The following is a 22,781-nucleotide window of genomic DNA, read 5'->3' as shown; positions in this document are numbered from 1 at the left end:
TTCTGGGACAACCAGGGTTACACCATGCCTTGAAAATAAAGAAGAATGGAGAAGGACAATGATGAAGAGGATGGGGAGAAGAAAAGGGAGTTAAATGAAAACATTTTAGTATGAACCACTCTTACAACCTGACTTAGTGGCTATTTCACACTAAACAAAAAGTGAAGCACTGGTCTAGGTGATCTTTTGTGTTTAAAGAAATCAGTCAGGATATTGTCTTATTTTTATAGATCTGGGAAAACTTATTGAATTAATTAATTGGCAACAAAAATGGCAGAGATGTCTGCCTTCGGCCGAAACCCATACACAGAGGAAATGGAGGAATTAATACGTATCTAACCATCACCCCGAGGGACAAAACAAGTGGATATGTGAATAGTCTTTGCGGCATTCACTGGGAGCTTGCTCTGAGGAGAAAGCTGTGGCTATGCACTTCTGAGCAATGAAGAGAACGCCAAGAGCTATGATACCAAATGGACCAATGAAATGGGGGTACCTACCTTCCTAGGATCCTTTCAAGTGTTCTTGAAAAAAAAAAAAACTAGTCAAGAATTAAGGCAATGAAAATCATGTTCCCAAAGGGAGGGAAAAAAATGATGTGTGTCTAACTCTCGGTTTTTCAGCTGTGTTTAGAATAAGGGCCTCCAGGCCAAACTGTTTCCTGTACCATGGCTTCTTCCTGTCTAACTGTCCATTAGTATTACAGCTCTGATCTAGCTGATATATAACAGGCACACATTGACTTTATGTGGGACTGTGGGTGGGTTATTTTGTAAGAGGCTATGAAGCTTCCTAAGAAACACAAATCACTCAGGATGGAGAAGAACAGACCCTTCTGTTTCTAACTTGGACCCTGAACCAAGCGTAGTACCTCTTGGCTTCCCTCCTAGCCCCATTCTTCCCCATTTATGTCAGTTACACATTGTGGCACATCCCCAAGACTACCAGACATGAAGAGGAAAAACTAAGGTGGAATTTCTCTTTTCTAGCTAGAGACTCTGAAACACCTCTTACGAACCAATTTGAAAAATAAAGAACCCATTGTTCTTTCAGAGGGTAAAAGTCCACCTTGAACAAAAATATTCAATTGAGCTTTGTGGACATAAGAGGGTCTCTGATATGAGAATCGTGCTTGGATGTGTAACTAGACTAAAGTCTAATGTGGCTGGAGAATTTAAAAGCTTATTGAGAAAGTAGTCTAGGGAGCAGGGTGCAAATGGGAAGTCAGAAACCCTTGGCAAAGGAATCTACTGAAATATAAACCAAAAATCAAAATGTTTCAATCAGCCTCCATCTTACCAAGTAAATAGGTGTAAAAAGGCAGCATAGTTCAAATGACATATCTCGTACAATGAGAAATCCATTTCTTCCTGGATTTAATTTAAGATGGTTTTATAGATTTGCAATTTTATGGTTAATGGGAAATTCAACTACTTTTGTTTTCATCCAGTTTTATCAGTCTAACATCAAATAGACCAGAAGAAAATGTTACGCTTCCAGTCCTGTCAAATGCCTTCTCCCCATGATTCACTGGCTTCTGGTATGTCATGTCTGGCCTGGACGAGAAGCAGATGTCATTCCAATAAGACCTCTGTCCCCTTGAACCTGCTGCTCCATTCATCATTTTTGTCAGATGCTGAGCACACACAGCCACTTGGACCAGACTCAAGGACCCACGGCCTCTGTGAATTCTAAAGGGAAGGGAGGATCATTTCATGAGATTCCTCAAACTGTAGCAACCTTAGAATCAAGAAATGCTTATGTGCAATTACAACATTCATCCAAAATTCGACACATTAGTTGGCTGCTACCAGGATGATCCAGAATTCTTACTTCCTTTACAAGCAGCTCAGTTTGGAGTACATTGACTCTCTCAGTCTTGTAACAGGTACTCAGTAAGACAGTATGAAACCCTGCTGCCCTTAACTTCGCTCACTAGCAGGTGGGAGTCAATGGATGATATCTCCCTAACGTGTAACCCAGGTAAGCTATAACTATAATGTGCCTCTACTTCTCCACATAATAAAATCACCTATAAATACTCACATCCCCTCCCTTCAATTGCAAAGCTAAGATGACCTTGAGAAAAATATTCAATGTGCACCATTCCAGAGAATTGTCCCTTTTGTGTAAGGGTTGTCAAATAAATGTTTGGCAAAGAAATAGGCCCTGAGACATATGGAGAGGAGGCCCCACCATCTCATATTTGGTTTGAATAAATGAAACTCACACCATTGAACACTGTAACACGCACTCATTATTTTATAGGGTAGTAGTAGCTTCCAACAGCATCTGAAATTTAGCATTGGCCCAAACCTTTTTTGGAAGAAGTAACAAAATGTGGACACTGATAAGCAGCAGGCAATTTCCTCCCAACTTGAGCTCACAAATTGCTTGGGAGTGTTAACACTACAACCTATAATAGTGCAGTATTCTTCTTACCCTTTCTGGTAAGTGCCACCTTCTCTAGAGAACAACAGCCATTCTGGCTGGAGAACTGTACAGATGGTGTGCAGAAAGTGGGAGATCTGCACTCACTGTGAGCCGAAATGGCCTGGCTGGGAGATAAAGCTTTACCTTTTCCCTCCTGCTAAAGCCCTAACAGCCTTAATCTCCATGAAAAGATGTGCTCACTTCCCATTTCAATGACACCCCAAAGGACAATAGGGCCAGAGATTACTCACCAAGACACAATACACTGGACATCAATTACCTTCAAGCATAGAATACTAGGCTGACCAATTACCGTCCTAGGGTTACTATTTTAAAATGGCTGCCAATTGATCTTTGATTTAAGCCTATTTGTTTCTTAGCGCACAGTTCTGCAAGCACCGCACTCATTCCTTTGCATTGCATTTACTTCTGGGAGAATGAATTATCTAGTTCATCAAACAATTTGTTGATTTATATGAGCCCTTTAGGAAATAATCTAACAGGATCCATTCCAAGGTTACCTGTGACTTTATAGCACAAATACCCAGTTTTTTTGAGTCCATGACATATTTTGATAAGGTGTAACTGCCCAGATGATGAAGTTGGTAACATAGAGTGCAAAACTCATATACAGTTCTTTTCTTACATCCATTGCCTGCTTCTGAAGCACAGCTTGTCATGGGTGCTATATAGAATACAACAGCTCCTAGGAAAGATGGGTGCTAGCTGTAGAGACCACCAAAAACATGGGGTCCCAGAAAGCCTAAATCTTGCCCATTTGAATGTGAAGTCTCAATGTTGAGGCTCCGATAAACATACATAGTGATAAGCATAAATATCAATTTGCTCATCTTTCTTACCTTTTCTACAGCCCCGATACCCCATTCTAGGGGTTTAATATATCATAGGCATAGGAAGGGAGATGCATTTGAGAGTCAGAGAGAAGGACAAGCCATCAAACACGTACTGCCAAGGGTCTTCGTATTTTTGCTGGATATCTTTAAGTCAATTTGGCACAAGCTAGCGTTATCTGGAAGGAGAGAAGCTAACGTTGAGGAAAATGCCTCCATAAGATGTAGCTGTAAAGTATTTTCTTAATTGGTGGTTTATGGGGGAGGGGCCCAGCTGGTGGTACCCTCAGCTGGTAGTTCTGGGTTCTCTAAGAAAGCTGAGCCAGCCCCAGGGAGACAGTCAGTAAACATCACTTCTTCATGTACTCCCATTAACTCCTGATTCCTGGTTTCAGCCCTGCTTGAGTTCCTTACAGACTTGCTCCAACGATGGATTATGATCTGAGTTGCTTTTGGTCCTGCTGTTTTGTAACCCTATCTTAACCCTAACTAAGACAATCTTTAACTGTGAGTGACCCCAATTCTGTGATTCTACTAGTCATCACAAGATAAGGCACACAATGAGCTAAGAACTTGAAAAGACTGTAAAGTTATGGAGAAAAACATGTCACACAGTGCACTGAAGACTTTTCTGCTTTGTTATAGTGGTAATAATCTTCTGAAACTTGAAACAACTAAGACACAGAAACTATCTATCAGTTCACCATTATCCCAAAGTTAACCAGACATCTTTCAAATCTCAAATGCATTATTCTTGCTTGTTCACTTACTTGCTTGCATGTTTTGAGACAGGATCTCACTGTGTTGCCCTCACTGGCCCAGAACTTTCTATGTAGACCAGAGGCTGGCCTCAAACTCACAGAACTCCGCCAGTCCTTGCCTTGTCTTTTTAAAAAGGGATATGCTATTCTAAACTTTTTTTGTTTTTAGAGTTAATGTTAAAAAATGTTCTAAAAGCATAATGTCTGTGTGATATAGCAGAAGAGCCATTCACTTTTGGAATTTGACGGCCCCAATACTTTAATCGTCCTCACAACAATTGAAAACCATATCATTACAATAATGTTCAGCTACAGGAACTTAATAAAGAAAATCATTTAAAGTCCCTTAGAGCAAACAGTTCTTTTTGAATCCTAATAAAATTCTACTTACCCATATTTAATTCACAAAAACAATCCTATCACAATATGCAATGGATGGGATGGGATGTATAGTCATACTGGAAACCAAGGCCGTGATGTGTTTTCACAAAATATTTGCTAGTTTTCATGAAATTGTTTGAGGTTTCCTTTTGCTGTTGTTTTTTGTTTGTTTGCCTCTTTCCTGCTAATTAAAATTTCAGAATGCTTTTCAGATGTTGACTCACTGAAAAGGTAGGAGTTCATGTCAACTGTTTGGCTCACTGAGAAGAATAATGATGCTCTAATCATAGTTTCTAAATATAGAAGATGCAGTGTAAATACTGGGTCTGCCCCTCCCTTTCTCTCCCTCTGTTGTCTTGCCTTGTTCTTTCCCGTCCATCTTCTAATCCAATAATAAAGCATCTTTGAGGAGGAATGAGATGCTTTCCAGCTTTGAGTTCATTTTAATTTTAAAAAATCTGGTGAGTTACATTAGATGTATTCTTGCCAGAAATCTGCACAAATCTGCCTAGGGTTCAATTCCCAACAAGAGTTTTCCAAGGAAGCAAATTAGGGAACATACCCATTTTCTGAACTTAGGAAGTTATCTGTCCTGGTGCTTCCTACCAAGAACGAAGGATCCAGTTAATTTTTTTTTTTGAAATTGCATTTTAAAAGCACGAGAACTTGTGAAGAGATTCTACCATCAATCCCCATAAGCATGGCACCCTGTCCTCAAATCTTCGGAACGTTTTCTCATGAATCCATTGTCAGGAGAAATCAAGATAGCAGCTACATGATGCCAATTACTGAGTTAATGTAAACGAAAAGCTCAAGTTAGCACAACACACTCACACTCTGAGTGTTGAGGCCTTCTGGAACCATAATGAGGAATATGTTAATATGCTAGAAAAAATAGAAACGACACACACACCTATGAGGCCAGTGTTCCAGAGACTGAGGGAAAAGGATGGAGGCTGAAGGCTATCCTGGTCTACAGAGTGAGTTTCTTAGCATAGCTAGTGCTACATGGCAAGATGCTATTTTAAAAAAGATACTTTATGAAGAAAACTATGTCTTTGAAGTATGTAATAGATGTTGATAAAAAAAAAACCAAGAAGAGAAATAATATTCAGTAGGACCACAGGTGTAGCTATTTACCTGGTGCTTTATCAGTAATGATATATTAACAAAAAGGCTATAATAAAATGCTATATGCCCTTGTCACCTACAAAGCCAGGATTGAGAAAAGCAAACTGTAATGATGCACACTCAACATTCAAAGGACAGGAAGACAGAATCTGGGGAATACAAGCTTACAATTCCACCTTGAGTTCTTCCATTACTTACATGAATATTTTTTTACTTATTTCTAAAAACACAAACACACACACACACTTTCCTTTCTAAATAGACTCATCTGAGCTACCACTTTACAAAGCAATATTCTTTAGTGCTTCAGAGATTCTTCATAAGAAAGGTCATGACCACAACAGTATCCTGGTTAGAATGAGCTTGTTTTCACTGTTCATCTCTTTACTGGAGAAGTGCTGACAAAGGTCATTTTCTGAATCCTACCTTCACTTCCATAAACTATCACATCCCCCAATGGCAGTGAGTGACTAACCACTCAGTCTTCTCAGACTGTCTTTTCCCATGACTAACTGTAGTACTCAATTTTCATTTAAAATTTCACAAGATTTGTAAATAAAAGAATATTGGCTGTTTTTCCATGCGGAATGCCTTAAGGGTAGACCCTAAACAAATTCCTTTGGACCCTAAAGTCTAGTGCAAAAGGGTGCATGTGAACATCATCTCACAGAACATTCTTCCATTGTCCCAAACATTTCCTAAAGACCCAGTATCCACCTGTGTTGCCCATTTAAACACTGCATTATGAATAAGTTCACATACTTTATCATACAAACCGAGACACTTTTGGCCACTAAAGAACTGTCACACATCTACTCTGAGTGAATCTATGCTCTTCACAGTAAAAGAATAATAATCTAGAAGAAGCTTTTGAAAAAGAGTGATCTCAAATCATTGTTCAATAAGCAAAATCATCTCTCAAAGACAGACAGGAAACTTGCTCATCTTCTCCAAATTTGCTGTGTAGCTCAAGGTCAGTAAGGGAAAGAAATTCCTCCTGATGCTGACAAAGCCAACTGTGCTCCAGAAACGGCTGACAGGTGCCTTCAGAAGAAGCAATCAAATGTCATTAACAATCAAAATCATGACAATTAAATACAAGGATGTATCAGGGTCTTATTATCCAAATTGCAAGGAAAAAGAATTCAAGCCCCATTTTTCTCTCAAAGAAAGCAGCAGTCCATTGGCTGCTGCTAAGGATTCTGAACCACATTTTCTAGAGAATAATACACAGGAAAAAAAAAAAAAAAAACAGATGATAACTGGGAAAGGAAAGATCACACACACACACACACACACACATTCACTTTCAAGAGCATCTTCTCATAATGCAGATTTCCATCCAGGCCATTTTAATGACTGAAGAAATGTAATCTGGGAAGGTTTGGCATTTTTAAAAGTTCAGAGTTGAGAGAACACATTCTATAAATAAGTCTTCAATGAAGTGCTAACGCATTTATTTCTGATTTCTTATTTCACAAACTAGGAACCAGGCATGAAAATATAGGGCCATAAAATGCTTTTTAAAAAGTAGATTACTAGAAACTAATAGAACACATTAGTATCCATTGAGCCAATGATGGCTCAAACGGCATTTGAATTCTTGCAGAGAATATGAACATGACCTTCATGGGTACCATTTACAGAAAGCAATTTTATTTACATTTTTAAATCCACATAAAGGTGAAAGATGATACTGCTACAAAATGGAACGTTTAATGTTTTGCCCCAAGGCACAAGTAAGCTCTCCCAAGGTCAAATGTAACACAAGACTGAAATGAAACAGACTTCCTCCCATCATCCCCTGTCAGAGGATTTCCACATTAGCCAGGAAAATCTTGAACCTACTTTTATTCTTAGTAAATAGAAAGAGTTCTAGACTCTATATAAACCTCATAATTCTATAAAATATTATGTGGGAGTTTGGCTACCTTCATTTAAAACCACACTAGCAGGATGTAACAAAAATACATATATTGAAATAAACCATCTGGGACTCTTCTTTACTACCACATATTTTAAAAGCTAAGCACATGTATTATTTTAAATCTGTTGGCTTGTATCTGTTTACAGAAAATGGTAGAAGGCTGTGGATTCCCATCTCTACATGTAATAAGTCTATTACCAGACAAAACCCTTTAAAACAAACATCCCAGGAAAACCAAAGGTTTGGCTTCAGACATGTGGTGTCTCCTCCTCCCAAGAAAACCTCTCCTCTTTTCTCCCCACTTCTACCTTCTCAGACACAGCAAGCAATTCAAAAGGTGTGTGTGTGTGAATTGTTAGGACAGAAACAGATGTGATGGATCATTTTCAATTCCACCACAGACAACAGTGACCCAGTGCCTCTTGCCCTCATCTAACTCATTGCTTTACCCTGAGACTCAGTGATCATTTTTCATATTGTTCAGGCCAATAGATACAGACTTCTTAAAAGTGTTATGCCTCATCAGAAGTAACACCTGAAATTTTACACATACACCCACTGCGTGGGCAAGATCTTCCTGGAGGAAGGCCAAAGGAAAAAAAATTAGATTCATATTCTAGACCCACAATTGTATAGATATACATAAATGCACACGGATATATAAAGGTCAACACCCAAACAAACAGACATACTATAGCACGGTAGAAACTGTGAGTAAATTTAAGATCACCCGAGATAAAATTTTGTTGTCTTTCACCAATTATAATTCAATGTCTTATTTATTTCCTCATCTATAAAATGATGAACTATGAAGACTGCCAAGAAAAGCATAAGAGCATGGTGATATAAAATGATAGTGATAGTATCTAACTAGTATTACCTCATAGCATTGTTAAAAGACAGTGTAGACCAGTGGTAGGGTACTTGCTTGCATGTACAAGGACATGGTTCTGATTACCAAGAAAAATGGAACATTTTATCTCTTGGCTGTTGTTTCTACAGCCCCCCCCCAACTCTTTTGTAAATTTAGGACATACACTAAGTGTTTATATTTTTTTTAATTTTTTAAATCTCTTTTTGGGCACTCAGTTTAATGCCTGTGAAGGATATAAGTGGTGGCTAATAGAAGCTTGGGGCAGCATGTAATGAAAAACAGTGAAGCCCTCAGTTTGTTAAACTAACTTGTACACATATTTTAGGGAGTTCACCCATGCCTTCCGTTTATGCCTTTCATGTAATCACCCAAGTGTTCAACTGAAAAGAATTTTAAAGGTCAAACTCCACCTGAACATAGATGGTTGAATCTTAAAACCCACCAGGCTTTTCATTTTCATTGCAACTCTACACAAATTTTTAATTTTTTTTCAAGCATTAAAAACTAACTTAAAAGCAAACACTGGTCACAAATTAACTGCCCTAAAATTATACCTCGACACCAGCTTTCAGTATTTGGGACTGACATTGAAACATTACCAGATTCCTTCTCTGGGTTAAGCAGACTGATCCTTGATCCTGCCTGTGATCTGTCCCATTTCCACAAACATCTGATCAATGGAAAAAAGACTGTCTTCCCCTCGTTTTAGTCACAAGATATATTATCAACATTAAATAAATATGAGTTTCTGGGACTCAATGGGTGGCTGTCCAGCAATCAACTACCAGAAAAGCTAAACAAAGAAAAAGGTGGCCATCAATTAATTCTTGTGTGTCATCAGTCTGAGGACTCTGCAGACCTGACCTGCAAGGCTGTCCCAGAGACCTTTCTTTGTAAAGAGTAGCAATATTTGTCATTATTCATTCATCACCGTTGCTATACTCTATCCATCGTTCTAAGTTCCTTATATTAACCTAGTGACTCTTCAAGAATAATTCTAATGAACATGAGGAGTTTATTAGTCACATATGACAAACAAAAAAAAAAAAATGAGGGAAGATCTGAAAAGTGAAATTTGCTCAAGAATTCAAGAAAAAAATTGGCATCACCTTCCTCTCATTTTACATTTTACACACACACACACACACACACACACACACACACACACACACACACAGATTTTTACTTGTTGCATCCTTTAAAAATTCCAACAAAAGAGCTGAAGAAGAGAAAAAACCCAGGGATGGCCAAACACAGTCCTAACTCCTCCCTCTTGTGGGAGTCATCATTCATTAGAATGAGAAAAAGTCATTCAGCTTCTCCTTGGCATGGCTCCATTGCACCATGTGGGTAACAGCTCAGCAGCCACATGGTAAGGTGTCTTTTGAGAGAATATAGTCAATCATAAGAGATGTGGATTCATCTTTAACCCACCTACTCCCAACTCTTTTCCCCATTTTCTCATGGAAAATGGTGGTGGGACAACCTGAATGTTTCTGGCCTCACATTATTCAGACCAATTGTAATTGTGAAGGACTTCAGTCATGAATTCAAGGTGGGATACAATGTCTAAAGCCAAATTGTTTCCTTTTGTGTTTCTGCTTTATGTTTTCTTTTGGTGTTCCACCCTACAGAACAGTTTATCAGGAGGCACAGATACAAAAGTGAGCATTCAGCTCATTGGATTCAGGCAGCAGCTGTGCATTGCTTTGATAATGGCTAGAAATTGTGCTGGCCTGTTCCGTAAGGCTCTTCTCAACTCTGCCTTGTTAAACTAAAAGAAAGAAGGTTGAAAATCTAAATGAGGTGCTCATCATTCAACTAAATACTTCTTGTGAAAAGGACAAAACCCGTGTCATGTTCTTCGAGTTCTTCATATCAGTAGCAACTACATCTCTCATCAAGTCTGAAAAAACAGTCGTCAGTAAACCTATGAATAACTTTTTTTCATGCACAGTGGTTGGCATTTTTCTCCACATTTAATTCTGGAAGACAATAAATAACGCCAGTGTGATAACAAGAATTATTCACATATTGAGGATTTGACTAAGAACATTTCACAGTTGCCATTTCAGAGGCCATGTTCCACCCTGTTAAAAACCCAGATGCCCAACAATAAATTACAATAGTATGCCAATAAGCTTGAAAATTAAATTTGGATTAGTAGTGACACTTTCGCTGGAATTTAAGTTGGGAGTGTAATGGGCTTCACAGAATCCAGATCATGGGCTTTAAAGCTTCCCATCAAATCCTGGACAACATCAGCAGGCAATCCACCTGTTGGTGAAGTCCGGATATTTTGTTATTCATTTGGAGGAGTGGAGGCACTGAACAGTTCTGCCAGGGATACAGAAATGATTCTAGCTAACAAGTGAGTGGAATAGGGAAGGAAACAGTTTCAAATGTTTCCCTGGCCTTGGTCAGCATAATTCTCAGTTATTCCTTTCTCATAGTGAAAAGGCAGAGTAAAGAACAAAAGAAGTTTACAGTGGAGGCTTATAGCATAAATGTCTACAAAGCAGATCATCGAATACTAGAGAAAATGTAGTTTTATATTTGTTGGAAGGAAGAAAGAATGAGGGTCTAAAATTTTTCCAAATAATGCCTGAATAACAAAAGATTTCTTTTAAAATAATGTGTTCAGAAAGTCATTTTGTAAAGTCTGGTGCAGAACAAAAATGTCTGTCCACCATTTGCTTATTCAAAAATACACAAAAAAAGACACAAAAGATCAACAGGCATAATTTCCATAAATATACGATTGATAATTTCAGACAAAATATCCAAATGCAATTTGATGTTTTGTTTTGTTTTTTCTCACCTGTGACCTCCCAGTGACCTGCAGGTTTCTTTTTAATCTGATAAGACAATAGATAGATCTGTCCTACAATTTTTTATTACGTCCTTAGATGTTACCTTGAAACATTAACAATCAGTTGCAAAATGAGTCAAGTCCATAAAAGGAGGGACAGCCTTATGATTAGCACATCAGTGCACAAAAACGGACAATAAAATTTCCATCACTCAAAACAATCAGATATTTCACTGAACCGTTTACGACTATCGATTGCACAGCAAACTTGACTTTATAATCTTCCTCTTTTAAACAGGTGCAATATTTTACAAGGGCTTCACAAGTAGGAGGTTGTGAATGTAAAGCAGTCCATTAATTTTATATAAGCTATTTTATATACCTGTGGGTCTCTAATAATACCCAGCTACAAGGTTACAAGGAGAGGGATTGTCTTCCAAAGTCCAATTGCAGTACACATAGGTGACTGACTTCCCAGTTATCATTCCAGTGGTTTCTCTCAAATAACATTATTTTCATGCTATAGATAAAACTACAGTCAGGTATTAAATAAAACGTGCTGGAAAACCCCACCTGAAATTTTAAAGACAAGAATTTATAAGGGAAAATAATTTCCCCACAATAACTCTGTCAAAGAAGTGTGTGTGTGTGTGTGTGTGTGTGTGTGTGTGTGTGTTTCCACCCTACCTAGTTCTGGTATGTTCCATGTACATGTATGTGTTTACTCTGTAAAGAAAAGAAATCTTCAAGACCAAGTGAATCCCTCCTAGCTTTTCTACCAAAACTTTTCAAATAATAATCTCTTGGACAGGGAAAGCAGCACCTCTGATTTTTCGTCTGTGACTGTCAATTATATCAAAATTCAGCCAGTTTACGCTGTGAGGCGAGGCATCTCTCTGCTGTCTCTGTGAGTCTGTGCCTTCTGATAGACTGGGGGCATAAGAGGCAGTAGAAAGCAGGGCCCTGTACCAGCTCACTCTTTCTGTTCAGCTGCCTACCTCAGAGGGCCCTTCCCTCTAGCAAGGAGAAACCTGGCCCTCCATTCATGTAAGTTAGTACATGTTAGTAAATGTCTTCCTCTCTGTGAAGAGGAATGACTATGAGGTCTGGACTCACAGTGATGCTTCTCTAGTCTTGAATAAGAGTAAATTAAAAGGACATTTCTGCTAATATCAAAGCAGGCTTATTACTTCAATATAAGCACTTTTTTCATTTTCCTTCTCAGCATGCTACGTAAATATAAATAAAAAGCCTCTCCCCTGGATGTATGTCTCAGATATCTCACAGAGTTTAATTATAAAGCCTCTAAAACTGAAGATGGTGAGGAAAAAAATGGTGCCAGTAGATCACACAGCCCTGTTGTTGTGTTGGCTGGCTGTCTCTAAAGGCAATGAAATAAAAGCACCCAGGTAGCCACAGACACCATGAATGGTTGTACTCTAAGAAAAACAAGGTTGAACAGGGGTGGTCAAATGTTTTTAGTCTAATGTTGTTGTTGTTGTTGTTGATGATGATGATGATGATATTCTTGTTTTTTCTCTTGTTATGGGTAGTAACAATTTTACTGTAAGAAAGGAAGAGCTAGGTTTTCTCAAATCCACAATGTGTTTTCTGCACAATCACTGGGGCCTGATATATGAAGACCAGGACTCACAAACCAGCACGCATGCTTCAGTTAACCGTAGAAACTGAAACATTATAGGAAACTGGCCTGTGCCAATAAAAGTTGCATCCCAAGCCACTCACAGGACAGCGACAAGGAAGTAAGGCTAGAGAAGGAAAAAGAAACGGAAGAACACTTCCAATCCAGTGAGCGAAACCCTAAATGCTTCAGTGGGTGGAGTAGTTGGGTCTTGGAGAATTATGAAAGACTGGCCTACAGACAAAAAGACAGAATTTCACAGAGAGTCGCAAACTGCCAATCCCAGACCCTTGGAGAATGCTCCGGAAACAGTGTGCCAAAAATCTTCCCTTTCTTTCTTTTCTTTCTCTGGATCTCATCTCTCTGCAAGCTAACATCTCCTGCAGGTTGATGGAGCGCTGCCTGCTAGATTTCTGCTCCTTTAATACTTCAGGGATTTGAGGAATCTCACGTCTTGAAAGAATCCACTCAGCTAAGGCAAGAGAATCAGACAACTTCCAAACCAACCTTAGCCTTTGACACAGACAACCCCTAGCGCCAGCACCTGGTACTATTCAGTTTATTTCTGGATCCTATTAGCTGTGTGGCCGCTGTGGAGCAAGGACTGCGCTGGAAACACTTTAAGTCACTGCAGTGTCGGCTCTAGGGTGCAGAGAGAAGTCAGTGGGGAGTATGGAAGTGTGGGGGGGTTGCTTGTGGGGGATGCGAAGGATTTTGTTTTGAGGAGCGGGGAGTCGGATTATTGTTGTTGTTAAATATAAAGGAACTCCGCCGCCACATCCCGGGTCTAATGATGATAGATTCCACGCTGCATCAGGCCCCACGCCGGCGAACCTAACCACGGAAAATAATGAGGCTCTATCCCCATTCGTCTGCATTAAAGGAGAGCCAGGCACTTTCGATAGCAAATATATCGATTCCCTTGCCCAGGCAGTGGTTTGTCCTGCTCCCCGTGAATAATTACTATCCTTTAGAAATTCATAATAATTAGGACTCTTCTGCGCCCCTCCCCCCACTCTCTCCCACCTCAAAGCCCAACATTTTAAAGGCGCACGATCCAGCACGGCGTTTGAGTAGTCCTAGTCACTTCTCAGTGAGGGCGATAAGGGCTGATAGAGCTATGCCTGAGTGATTTTGTTCCTGATAACAGAAAGGCAGTTTCCCTCTCCGTGCCTCAGTTTCCTCGTTTGTGACTTACGCATTGCTAAAGAGTCTTCTAGCTGCACATTACCTGATACATGTTTCTGATTGGGAGGAAAGAATAGACTTAATAAACAGAAAAAAAGTGAGAGAAAGGAGGATTCTCCTGCCCCGCCCCTAATAAACTAATAATCACGTGACGTCCCAACCCTCCATGGCGTCCGAGGAGGAGGTTGTAAATCAGAGGTTCTGACCACAGAGCACACACGTTGGGGGCCTAGCGACTGGAGCTTAGGGTTCCTAGATGACTGGCAGGGTCTAGTGGGCTGTTGAAATCGCACCAGGGTGGTTAGGGAGGTTCTGCAGACAGGGAGCATCCTAACCCGGTTTTAAGGACCGCGGGGAAGGCCCTGCGCCCCGGGTGGGGCGGAGCTTGGGGCGCTGGCCGTGGTGCTGAAGATTGCTCTCCAGGCCTCAGATAGACGTCCGGCAGATTCGGTCCCCAGTCCACTTCAGAGCTTCTGGATGGAGGACCGCTGCTGGCCAGCCTGCATCTCCAGGAGTACCGTTTTGGTGCGATGGCATGGGCTTCAAAGGCAAGAGCCCTGCAACCCTATTTTTATAAAACCTGCTGGGATCTCTCCTGATCACAGGAGGCAAAAATGTAGACAATGAAGTGCGTGAAGGCGAAGGATTTGGGCCGGCAACCTTCCCAGCCTGAACGTTGCAGCTTTGGGTTGAGGGGTGAGTTGCAAAGTGAAGGGGACGAAGACTACTACGTCGGAGAAAGTTTCTCGATTCTTACAAAGATGACTGAAATGGCTTTCCAAATCAGTGGGGGTAGGGGACCTAGAACTCGGCGTCTGGTGTGCGAGGTGAGAGCCTTCCCTCTGGCGGGCCCAGTGTACTTGGCCTTGGTTCGAGCCCCTGGCAGCTCCGGGGTAATGTAGGTGAAGCCGGGCTGGTGTCAGGTTCTCGGGGACGCGCGTAGCCCCTCGGCAGCCAGTTTCTAAGGAAACACTTGGCTCTTCCCGGCAACAATTTGTCAAGTTGTGGGAGAAAGGGACAGTACAAGAAAAGCCTCCCGGTTCTCCATTCTCATGCAGATGAGGCGCCCTGTGAATCCCCACCCCCACTTCCCTCCCAACCCATTTCCGGCTTGAGCCAGTAAAATACCCTCATTCATTTAAAGGAAGTGTGAGCTAAGAAAGCTTTTCTGGAGCTCCGCTTGAGGGACTCATGCTGCCCTCTCGCTTACATCGGAGACCCCTCTCAGTGGCCCGCTGGACTCATGGATTTCCACCCTCCAATGAGATGGCTGGGGGGGGGGGGGTGAGGGTAAAGATAAAGAGCAGCCCAACCCAACAAGCAATTATCTCTGTATGCCCCCCAAACACACACACACACACACACACACACACACACACACACACACACACACACACACACCAGCCCCTCACCTCTATAGTAAAGTACACTAGGAAACGCTGTTTACAGAGTAGGTGATTAGGTTTGCAGCAGACAGCAGAGAGGCAGCGCGCGCATCTGAAGTTTAAACAACAGTTAGTACCGTACCAGGGAAGGCAGACGACAAAGTTGAAAAATAAACAAACATGTTCTTAGGCGCGCGCGAGGGGTGGGGGGCGAAAAAGCCGCCAACACACATCATCTCAATAAAAAGCCGCTCTTGGAAAGCTTGCATAGTAATTGAGACGGGCGCTCTTTTCTGATCTGGGTTGGCATTTCCTCATCTCAAACTGACAGAGCCAACTCAGGAAATTGCTGGTAATATTCATCTGGGGAGCACTTTCATTAAACGTAATTCATTCGACTTTCACAATAAATTGAGTGACATCCTTACAGCGGAACCTTTTTATCCTTGATTAAGTGCTTGCCAAGCTTTGGTTCCCCACTTTATTGTCACATTCCTTCAAGCAGAGTCGTCAACATGCCAATCTGCAGCAGAAAAATGAGCGCGGTGTGTTTACCAAGCTCCGGGAGGGGTTAGTGCTGACACGGTGAAAAAGAGCTGATCTCGAACTTAACTAGCGGATAAATCAAGTCCGCAAGTTCCAGCAAACTCCAGGCGGGCCCGGAAGAACGGTGACCCGGAGGAGGCAGCGGGAGGCTACAGCGGGACCCACCTTGCGACTCCGCGGCTCACAGAAGCCGCTGACCCGATGGCGCCGGCTACCAGCCTTGCTTTCCTCCCTTTAATTAAAACGGTGACAACTGTTAGGTCTTTAAAATGAGATCTGAAGCTCCAAGAGGACAGAATTGCCCCAGGGGGACTTTCCTGAACTGATTCAAAGCTAGGCACGTACTGTTAAGATAGGAAGGAAGGAAGGAAGGAAGGAAGGAAGGAAGGAAGGAAGGAAGGAAGGAAGGAAGGAAGGAAGGAAGGGTGCACTTTCTAGTCTGCTGTTTGAAAAGCTTTTTCTCTGTTTGCAGAGTTTGCATTGGCCTGTTATAAGGCAGAGAAGAGTAAGGCATCCGTGTTATTGCTCCTTAGATTTTCCTTTGACTCTCAACGCCAACGACGCGCTGGAGGACTTCCCTGGCTTTCTGTTAGGATCTCGGGAACTCCAGCCTAAAGGCAGCAAACACTTCAGTACCCCAGACTGAGAACAGGAAGCAGGTATCTCTGCCAGTATGTGGTCCTTTCTCCTTTGATGCTCCCACCTCCATTCTCCACCCCTTATAAAATCAAAGAAACTCAAGACAGAGAATTGCTTATTTGAAAAAGCAATATCCATATGCTTTCATCACTCAAATGCCCTTTTGAAAATATTGTCGACGTCGGTTATTACCAGGACAATGCTGTCAATTTCTGTAGTCTGCAGAAAATCTTCCCTCGGATAGAAAAGTAGGACATTGGGCACCTATCTCAAAAAAAATCAACCAATTTCCCTTCCACCGGATATATTTTTCACCCAGACAACACTTTCATTAAAGGGAAAATAGCCGTCAACAATTTAGAGCCAAATAGAAATCAGCCTCACACAAAAGAAGCCACAAATTTAATAGCTTTCTGGGAAAACACCAGGAACACAGTTGGTGAATCTCTGAATTTTTCTCTCCCTCCTGTTCCCAAGGCGGAAGACGGTGTCTTGGAAGCTCACACTAGAAGGTCCAGGGCCATAATAATACTCCTGTAAATGGGACAAGAGTGTGAACAACCCAAGTGCTTCTTATACCTCTGAGAGCTGCCTTCCTGGCTAGGGTTGAGCCTTTTGAGAAAGAACCTGGAAGTAGCAAGGCCCGCTTCCTGTCCTGGAGAGGCCCCAAATGCACCTTGGGACTGACAAGACCGCATGCTGGGCTACTGTGGTACAGGGTCCTCAAACTATCTGAGCTTGGTCCTGTCTCTGGATATGTGCTCTGGGGCACAGAGGAGAGGAAATTCGGCCTAAGGAGGAAACGTTCATGCTACCTCCAAGAACAAGCTTTAACAGAAAGCACAGTTAGTTGGGACTGGGCAATTTTTTTTATCAACTATAAGAAATCAAATTGATTAAAGCTGCCCATGAACAGCTAGTCTAGTCTCTAAAGGACAGCCAGTACACAGACCTAGTCTGAGTGGCTGCTCTCCTGATTTTCTTTGGCCTTTATGGTCCCTAACTGCCATATGGTGAGTTAGATTCACCTAATGTGCTACCTGCTAACAGTTCGGCTGCTAAAAAAAAAACCTGAAGGGTTGGAGAAGATTTTCAATAATTTTCTATTTTGACCAAGAAAACAGCCAAATTTATTAGCTATTGTAATTCCTAACACAACTGATGGGACCTCTCCAGTAGGAGAGGACCATGAATGTACCATTGATCGCTGTGACAGCACCCAGCCTTTGTCACAGTCTCAGAACTCTGTTTCTGACTAGCTTTTCTTTATGTGCTCCGCAGTGCCATCAGATCCACTTCACTGTTTGAGAAGTCACATTCTGTCCTAGAAGAGCCTCTCTCCCTTTCCCCTGGTGTGGTCTTCAGATCCACCCAGTTTATAACCCCTACTCCCCATTGCTTGTTTGTTTGTTTTTTTTTTTTTTAACAAGAAACCACATTTATCTGCTTAATGTACCCAATGTGCACTTTGATTCAATCTAACTGCTGTAGTATGGTTATCTCATTATCTCATATTTAAAACATCCTGGAATCAGTCCAGAGAATAAAGAAAGAAGAATAAAGGCTGTGCAGGACTTTAATAAAGATAACAAGTCATAGGTTTCCTCCTGCTGTTCCAGATGTTTAAATCTAAAATATACAACATTTGGTAAATAGCAGCTTTTCTTACATTTATTTATAAAGCATGGTCTCCTCCCTTATTTGTTTATTATTTATTTATTTACTTATTTTTATGGTTAGAGTTTGCTCAGTGGTGGAACTTGAGAATTCAGGGTAGTGCTTTTCAGACGGTATGCCCTATAGACATGCTTGTTTTCAGTTTCCCGAGGCAATAAAAACAAAATAAGCTTTGGTATGAAACAAGACACCTCACAATAAACACATGGTGAATCAGAGCCTTCAACTTCAGACAGACATTCAGAAACCTCTGAGCTGAGAAACACACTTTGTGAGCATTTACCCACATGCTGGCTGTGGTGTTTGCCAGACAGAAACCTGTCCCTCATAAGAAGGACTCTCAAAATTCAGAAACAAAGTCATGTTCTATAAGCACTCACCTAAAATATTTTTGTACAGCAGAGATCTAAGCAAGACTTGCTCAAGCTCAACGTGTGGGAATTATTGGGTAATGTGGCTGGGATAAAGGAAGGGTGTACTGAAAACATAAGCTGGAAAGCAAGCCACAGATTTTTCTAGTCATTTAACTGATGGTGTAATTCACAAAAAAAAAGCAAGGAATTACTTATTAATTCCTCCCTGGCTCATGATAGCTCAAGGAAGAAAAAATAATAATGATTCTTGTTTGAGATTAGTTTTGGGTGTTGTTTTTGTTTTGTTTGTTTGGCCAGCTTGCCTTCTTGGGTTTATCTTGAAGCTGCAGCAGCTAACCTGTATGTGTCTGTCTGTAGCAAGATTTTGCAAAGGGCTGAAATGTCCTGGGGTGCAGTCACAAATAAATGCTTGGTTTACATGCTCTATGTAACTAGTGCTTCCTGAAATTCACAAAAAAGAAGCTTTGTGTGTGTGTGTGTGTGTGTGTGTGTGTGTGTGTGTGTGTGTGTGTGTGTGTGTTTGCATCTGTTTATTGCCACAGAGTTTTAATCAAGACTCCCCACTTCTTCATTTACCTAAAACCACCCTAACATAAGTGCCCCAATTCATCCTTTGGAACCCCTTTTGATGGTAAAAGTCAGTTTCCTCCTCCAGAAAAACAGCCCCGGAATTTTCCTGGCAAATAGCTGTGGGGTTGCAATCCCTGAAACCTTGTCTTGGGTCACAGCCATCAGTCTTTTGTTTTTGTGGTTGTGTGTGGTTTCTAATCCCCGACACACAAAACAACTTTAGTTTGGAGAGGAGAGAACGGACTTCTAAATCGCCTTCTCTTTTTTATTGTTCACATTTCGTATTGTTTTGAGTGAAATTGGAAAAATCGTCTCCTTTCTCTGTATTGCCAAAAGGCTTTCAGGTAATGAAGTCTGTAACTAAACGGTAATTGAATCAGCATAATTTGCACACTGAATGGTTTTCAAATGCTCCCAGTTTACAATTAAAGGAGAATTAATGCGCTTGTTGTTGAGAATGCCGGCACATTAGAATAAATCCAGCACTGTTGCTGTAATGAGTGGAAAACGGTTTAACTGCCAACAAACACATTTAAAATTTAACACAACGTATTGATTTCACTTCTTCTTTTGATAGATTATTTTCCAGACTATCGAAATACTCGCTTCAAGCAATAAACTGCACCATAGCCGAGAGCCCCGGTCTTGGGTGTGTGAGCACAGACCAAGGACGTACTACAGTCCAGAGGTTCGAATCGTAAGGTGTGCGGGAGAAGAGGGGCTCGGTTGTTGTGACGAGCAAGAGAATCAAAGGTGTTCCTTCCCTGTGGCTTTCACTTTTCACCTTCATCCCCTCCCACCTCACCCAATTTTAAAAAAAAAAAAATGCTGTGGTTTCTTTGATGAAACTTTCCGCCCTCCAACTCCGGGTCTTCAATGTCAGTGGGCTTACGGGACACAGGTGAGAGCGATAATGACAAGAGGTGGGCAATAGGAAGGACACCTTTTGCATTCGGTCTGCGCTCTAGAGGGGAAAAGCACAGACCCGCGACAGTCAGAAAAGCTGTCCTTTGGATTGGCTGCCCTGGCTTTCACCTGTTTACCCCCAAGGTGTCCTGTGGGCGAGGACATTGATGCACAGCGCCCTCTGGCGTCTGCTTCTGCTACAGTCAGGCGATAAAGGTGCAAAGACTGGCAACACAGGGGGTTCTTGAGATGCAGCCGGAAGCCGGAACCGGGTAAATACACGTACACACACGACGCGCGCGTATGTACCGGATTCACTGAACTCTCAGTCCGGCGATCGCAGGCACCAGAACCAAGGCCAAAAAAAAAAAAAAAAAAAAAAAAAAAACACGGCCACTTGCAGGGATAGCACAGTATTGCTTCCAGGCTTGTGGGTACTGACGCTCTTGGGAATGAAAGACGCTAACACCACGCTTAGTCCTATTTATCCAGCCCGTTTCGAAAACTCCGGCTGCTACTGCAGCGCCTGCGCTCCTCGCCCCTCCACAGAACACCTTGAGTTCTCGGTGCATTCCCGAGGCCCGGAATCAGCTGTGGGGTTCAGAGCACTAGGCTCAACTTCGCTGTCAGAATGCAAGTGACCCTGGCCCTCTGAGAAATCAGACGCGGAAATTAAAAAAAAAAAAAAAAAAAAAAAAAAAAAAAAATCACACTCTCCTAGACTCGCGGTGATGCCCAGAACTCCCAGGTCACACAGAGCGATTCTCCCTGCGTCTGTTTTACGACTGTGTCGAGTCCAAACCTCCGAAAACCGTTTCTGGAGGAATCCGGACAGGGCAAGATTCCCTCTCTGGTGACAAGGCTTGCCATTCCCTAAAAAGAAACCCCTCACTGAAGCTACGGTTCTGTTATCTAATGGCAACTAGACCTTGGAAGGAGAGGGAGGGTTGTGTTTGCAGGTGTTTCTCTGATCTAACTGCCTGGCCGTTTGCTATGTGTCTGGTGGATACACTCACACCGGCTGCACCCCTGTAAGTGTCAGGAAGTTACCTGCACTTTCTTCATGTGCCACAAATCCAAACTGGGGGCGCTGGGGCAGTGGGGCAGTGGGTAGATTCCTGTTCAGCTTTTCTACCCCACCTCCACTCGCTTTCATTTAAACTAGGTGGGTGAAAAAGTGCTGCTAAGAGTTTCATGATTCCCAATACTTTTCTTCTCTCCTTCCTCCCAAGGCATCCTCGCCTACTACCTCCTTGTTTCTGGACCTGTAAGATACGGGTACACTCGTCGCTGTTAAGAATCATGGTCCAAAGTGATGGGGAGGATAGAGCCATAAACGAGGGTGAGAGCCTGAAAAACTCCCGCAGGAACCCAAACAACAGCTTTCCAAAGTTCTTCCCCCGTCTCTGGGAACACACAGCTCTCAGTGAACTGGCGGCCTCGCCTTCCCGACCCCACCCCACCCCCCACCCCCACCCCAGTTGCTTGGCCTCCAGGTTAGGGAGGTATCTCAAAAGATGCCGGACCGATCGGGACTTACCAAGTAGACGGTGGGCTGCAGGAGAAGAAGAACGTACCAGCACGCCGTCTGCATCCTCCCACCTCTCAAACTTCCTTGGCGGTGCCTTGGCTGAGTCTTTGTTCCTTCAAAAACATAGATCCACCTGACATCCACTTTACAGAGCAGGGAGCGCTCTCAGCAGCCTAGATACAAATGAAATTAGACATCCCATGACCACGCGGGCAAGGCTGATGATCAAGCGGGGGGGAAAGGGGGTCTTGGTGTGGAGTGATGGAGTCAAAAAGCTGGGAAGGGGGGACACGAAGATTGGCAAAGCGAGTCAATCCAGCTCCAGAAACCAACGAGCGAGGTCCCAGGCGGGCGGGCTTGAGCGGTGGCGGGGGTTCCCAGAGCCAGGCGCGTCTCGGAAGCCAGTGCCCGAACGGCTGAGGCCGTAGGGGTGTTAGGCTCACAGAGAGCAGCTCGCAGGCTGCTTAGGAGGCCAACTGTCTCTGGCAGCCAGACTTGCCCTAGTGTTTGACAGGCGGGTGGCTGGGACTAAAGGCGGCGGCTGGTTCTTCGCCAGCCCTGGCAGGGTTCACACACGTACACAGCAGCAGAGAGAGATAGCAAACGCGAGCGAGCAAGAGACTGAGCGAGGGGGGCGCGGGCAGAGAAAGGGTAGGTAGAACTGACCCGGATTAGGTGCCTGTGAGATGGGGGGTGGGGAAGGGAAATGCAATTTGCATACAGGAAAGCAGGGCTCAGTTTACCCATTCGAGCCTCCTGAAATACAGATAGACGCACACAATCACATCTACAGCACTACTTTTTGGAACTAAGGGGCGCAGCCAGTTGCTAACTTCTGCAGTAGAAACCTGTCTGGGACTCTGAGGGTCACCTATCAGATCTGCCTTATGCCCAAGTAGAGTTCCACCCCGCTGCCCCTTCCTGGTGATGACCACCACCCTGCCCCAAGGTGTCCCTGCCAAGAACAGTGGAGGCGACCGGTACATACCGCACAGGACTGGAGGCAAATGCAGCGAACAAGGACCGCTTTGAACAGGCTCCATGAAGGAGCTACTATGGCCTGGAGTCTCCAGCGTCCGGGACGTGCCCTCCCTGGAGCTCCGTCTCCATGCTCGGGCGAGAACCGGTCCAGCTGCCTCGTCCAGCCTTGGCG

The 22,781-nt window shown here is 42.8% G+C and overlaps 1 protein-coding gene across 1 annotated transcript in view; it reads right to left on the bottom strand.

The window, feature by feature from the left end:
- Nucleotides 1–21,691, bottom strand: part of NXPH1 (neurexophilin 1) — a gene marked incomplete at both ends in the record, with an annotated part of 296,009 nt that extends 274,318 nt beyond the window's left edge. The window contains one exon of the mRNA XM_080936334.1: nucleotides 21,638–21,691. Coding sequence (XP_080792460.1) covers nucleotides 21,638–21,691 — 54 coding nt within the window. The remainder of the gene's footprint in view (nucleotides 1–21,637) is intronic.
- Between the last annotated feature and the right edge of the window lie 1,090 nt (nucleotides 21,692–22,781).

This window comes from Micromys minutus (genome assembly GCF_963924665.1).
Source record: "Micromys minutus genome assembly, chromosome: 23".
NCBI lineage: Eukaryota > Metazoa > Chordata > Mammalia > Rodentia > Muridae > Micromys > Micromys minutus.
This window is presented reverse-complemented; position numbering and strand designations above follow the sequence as displayed.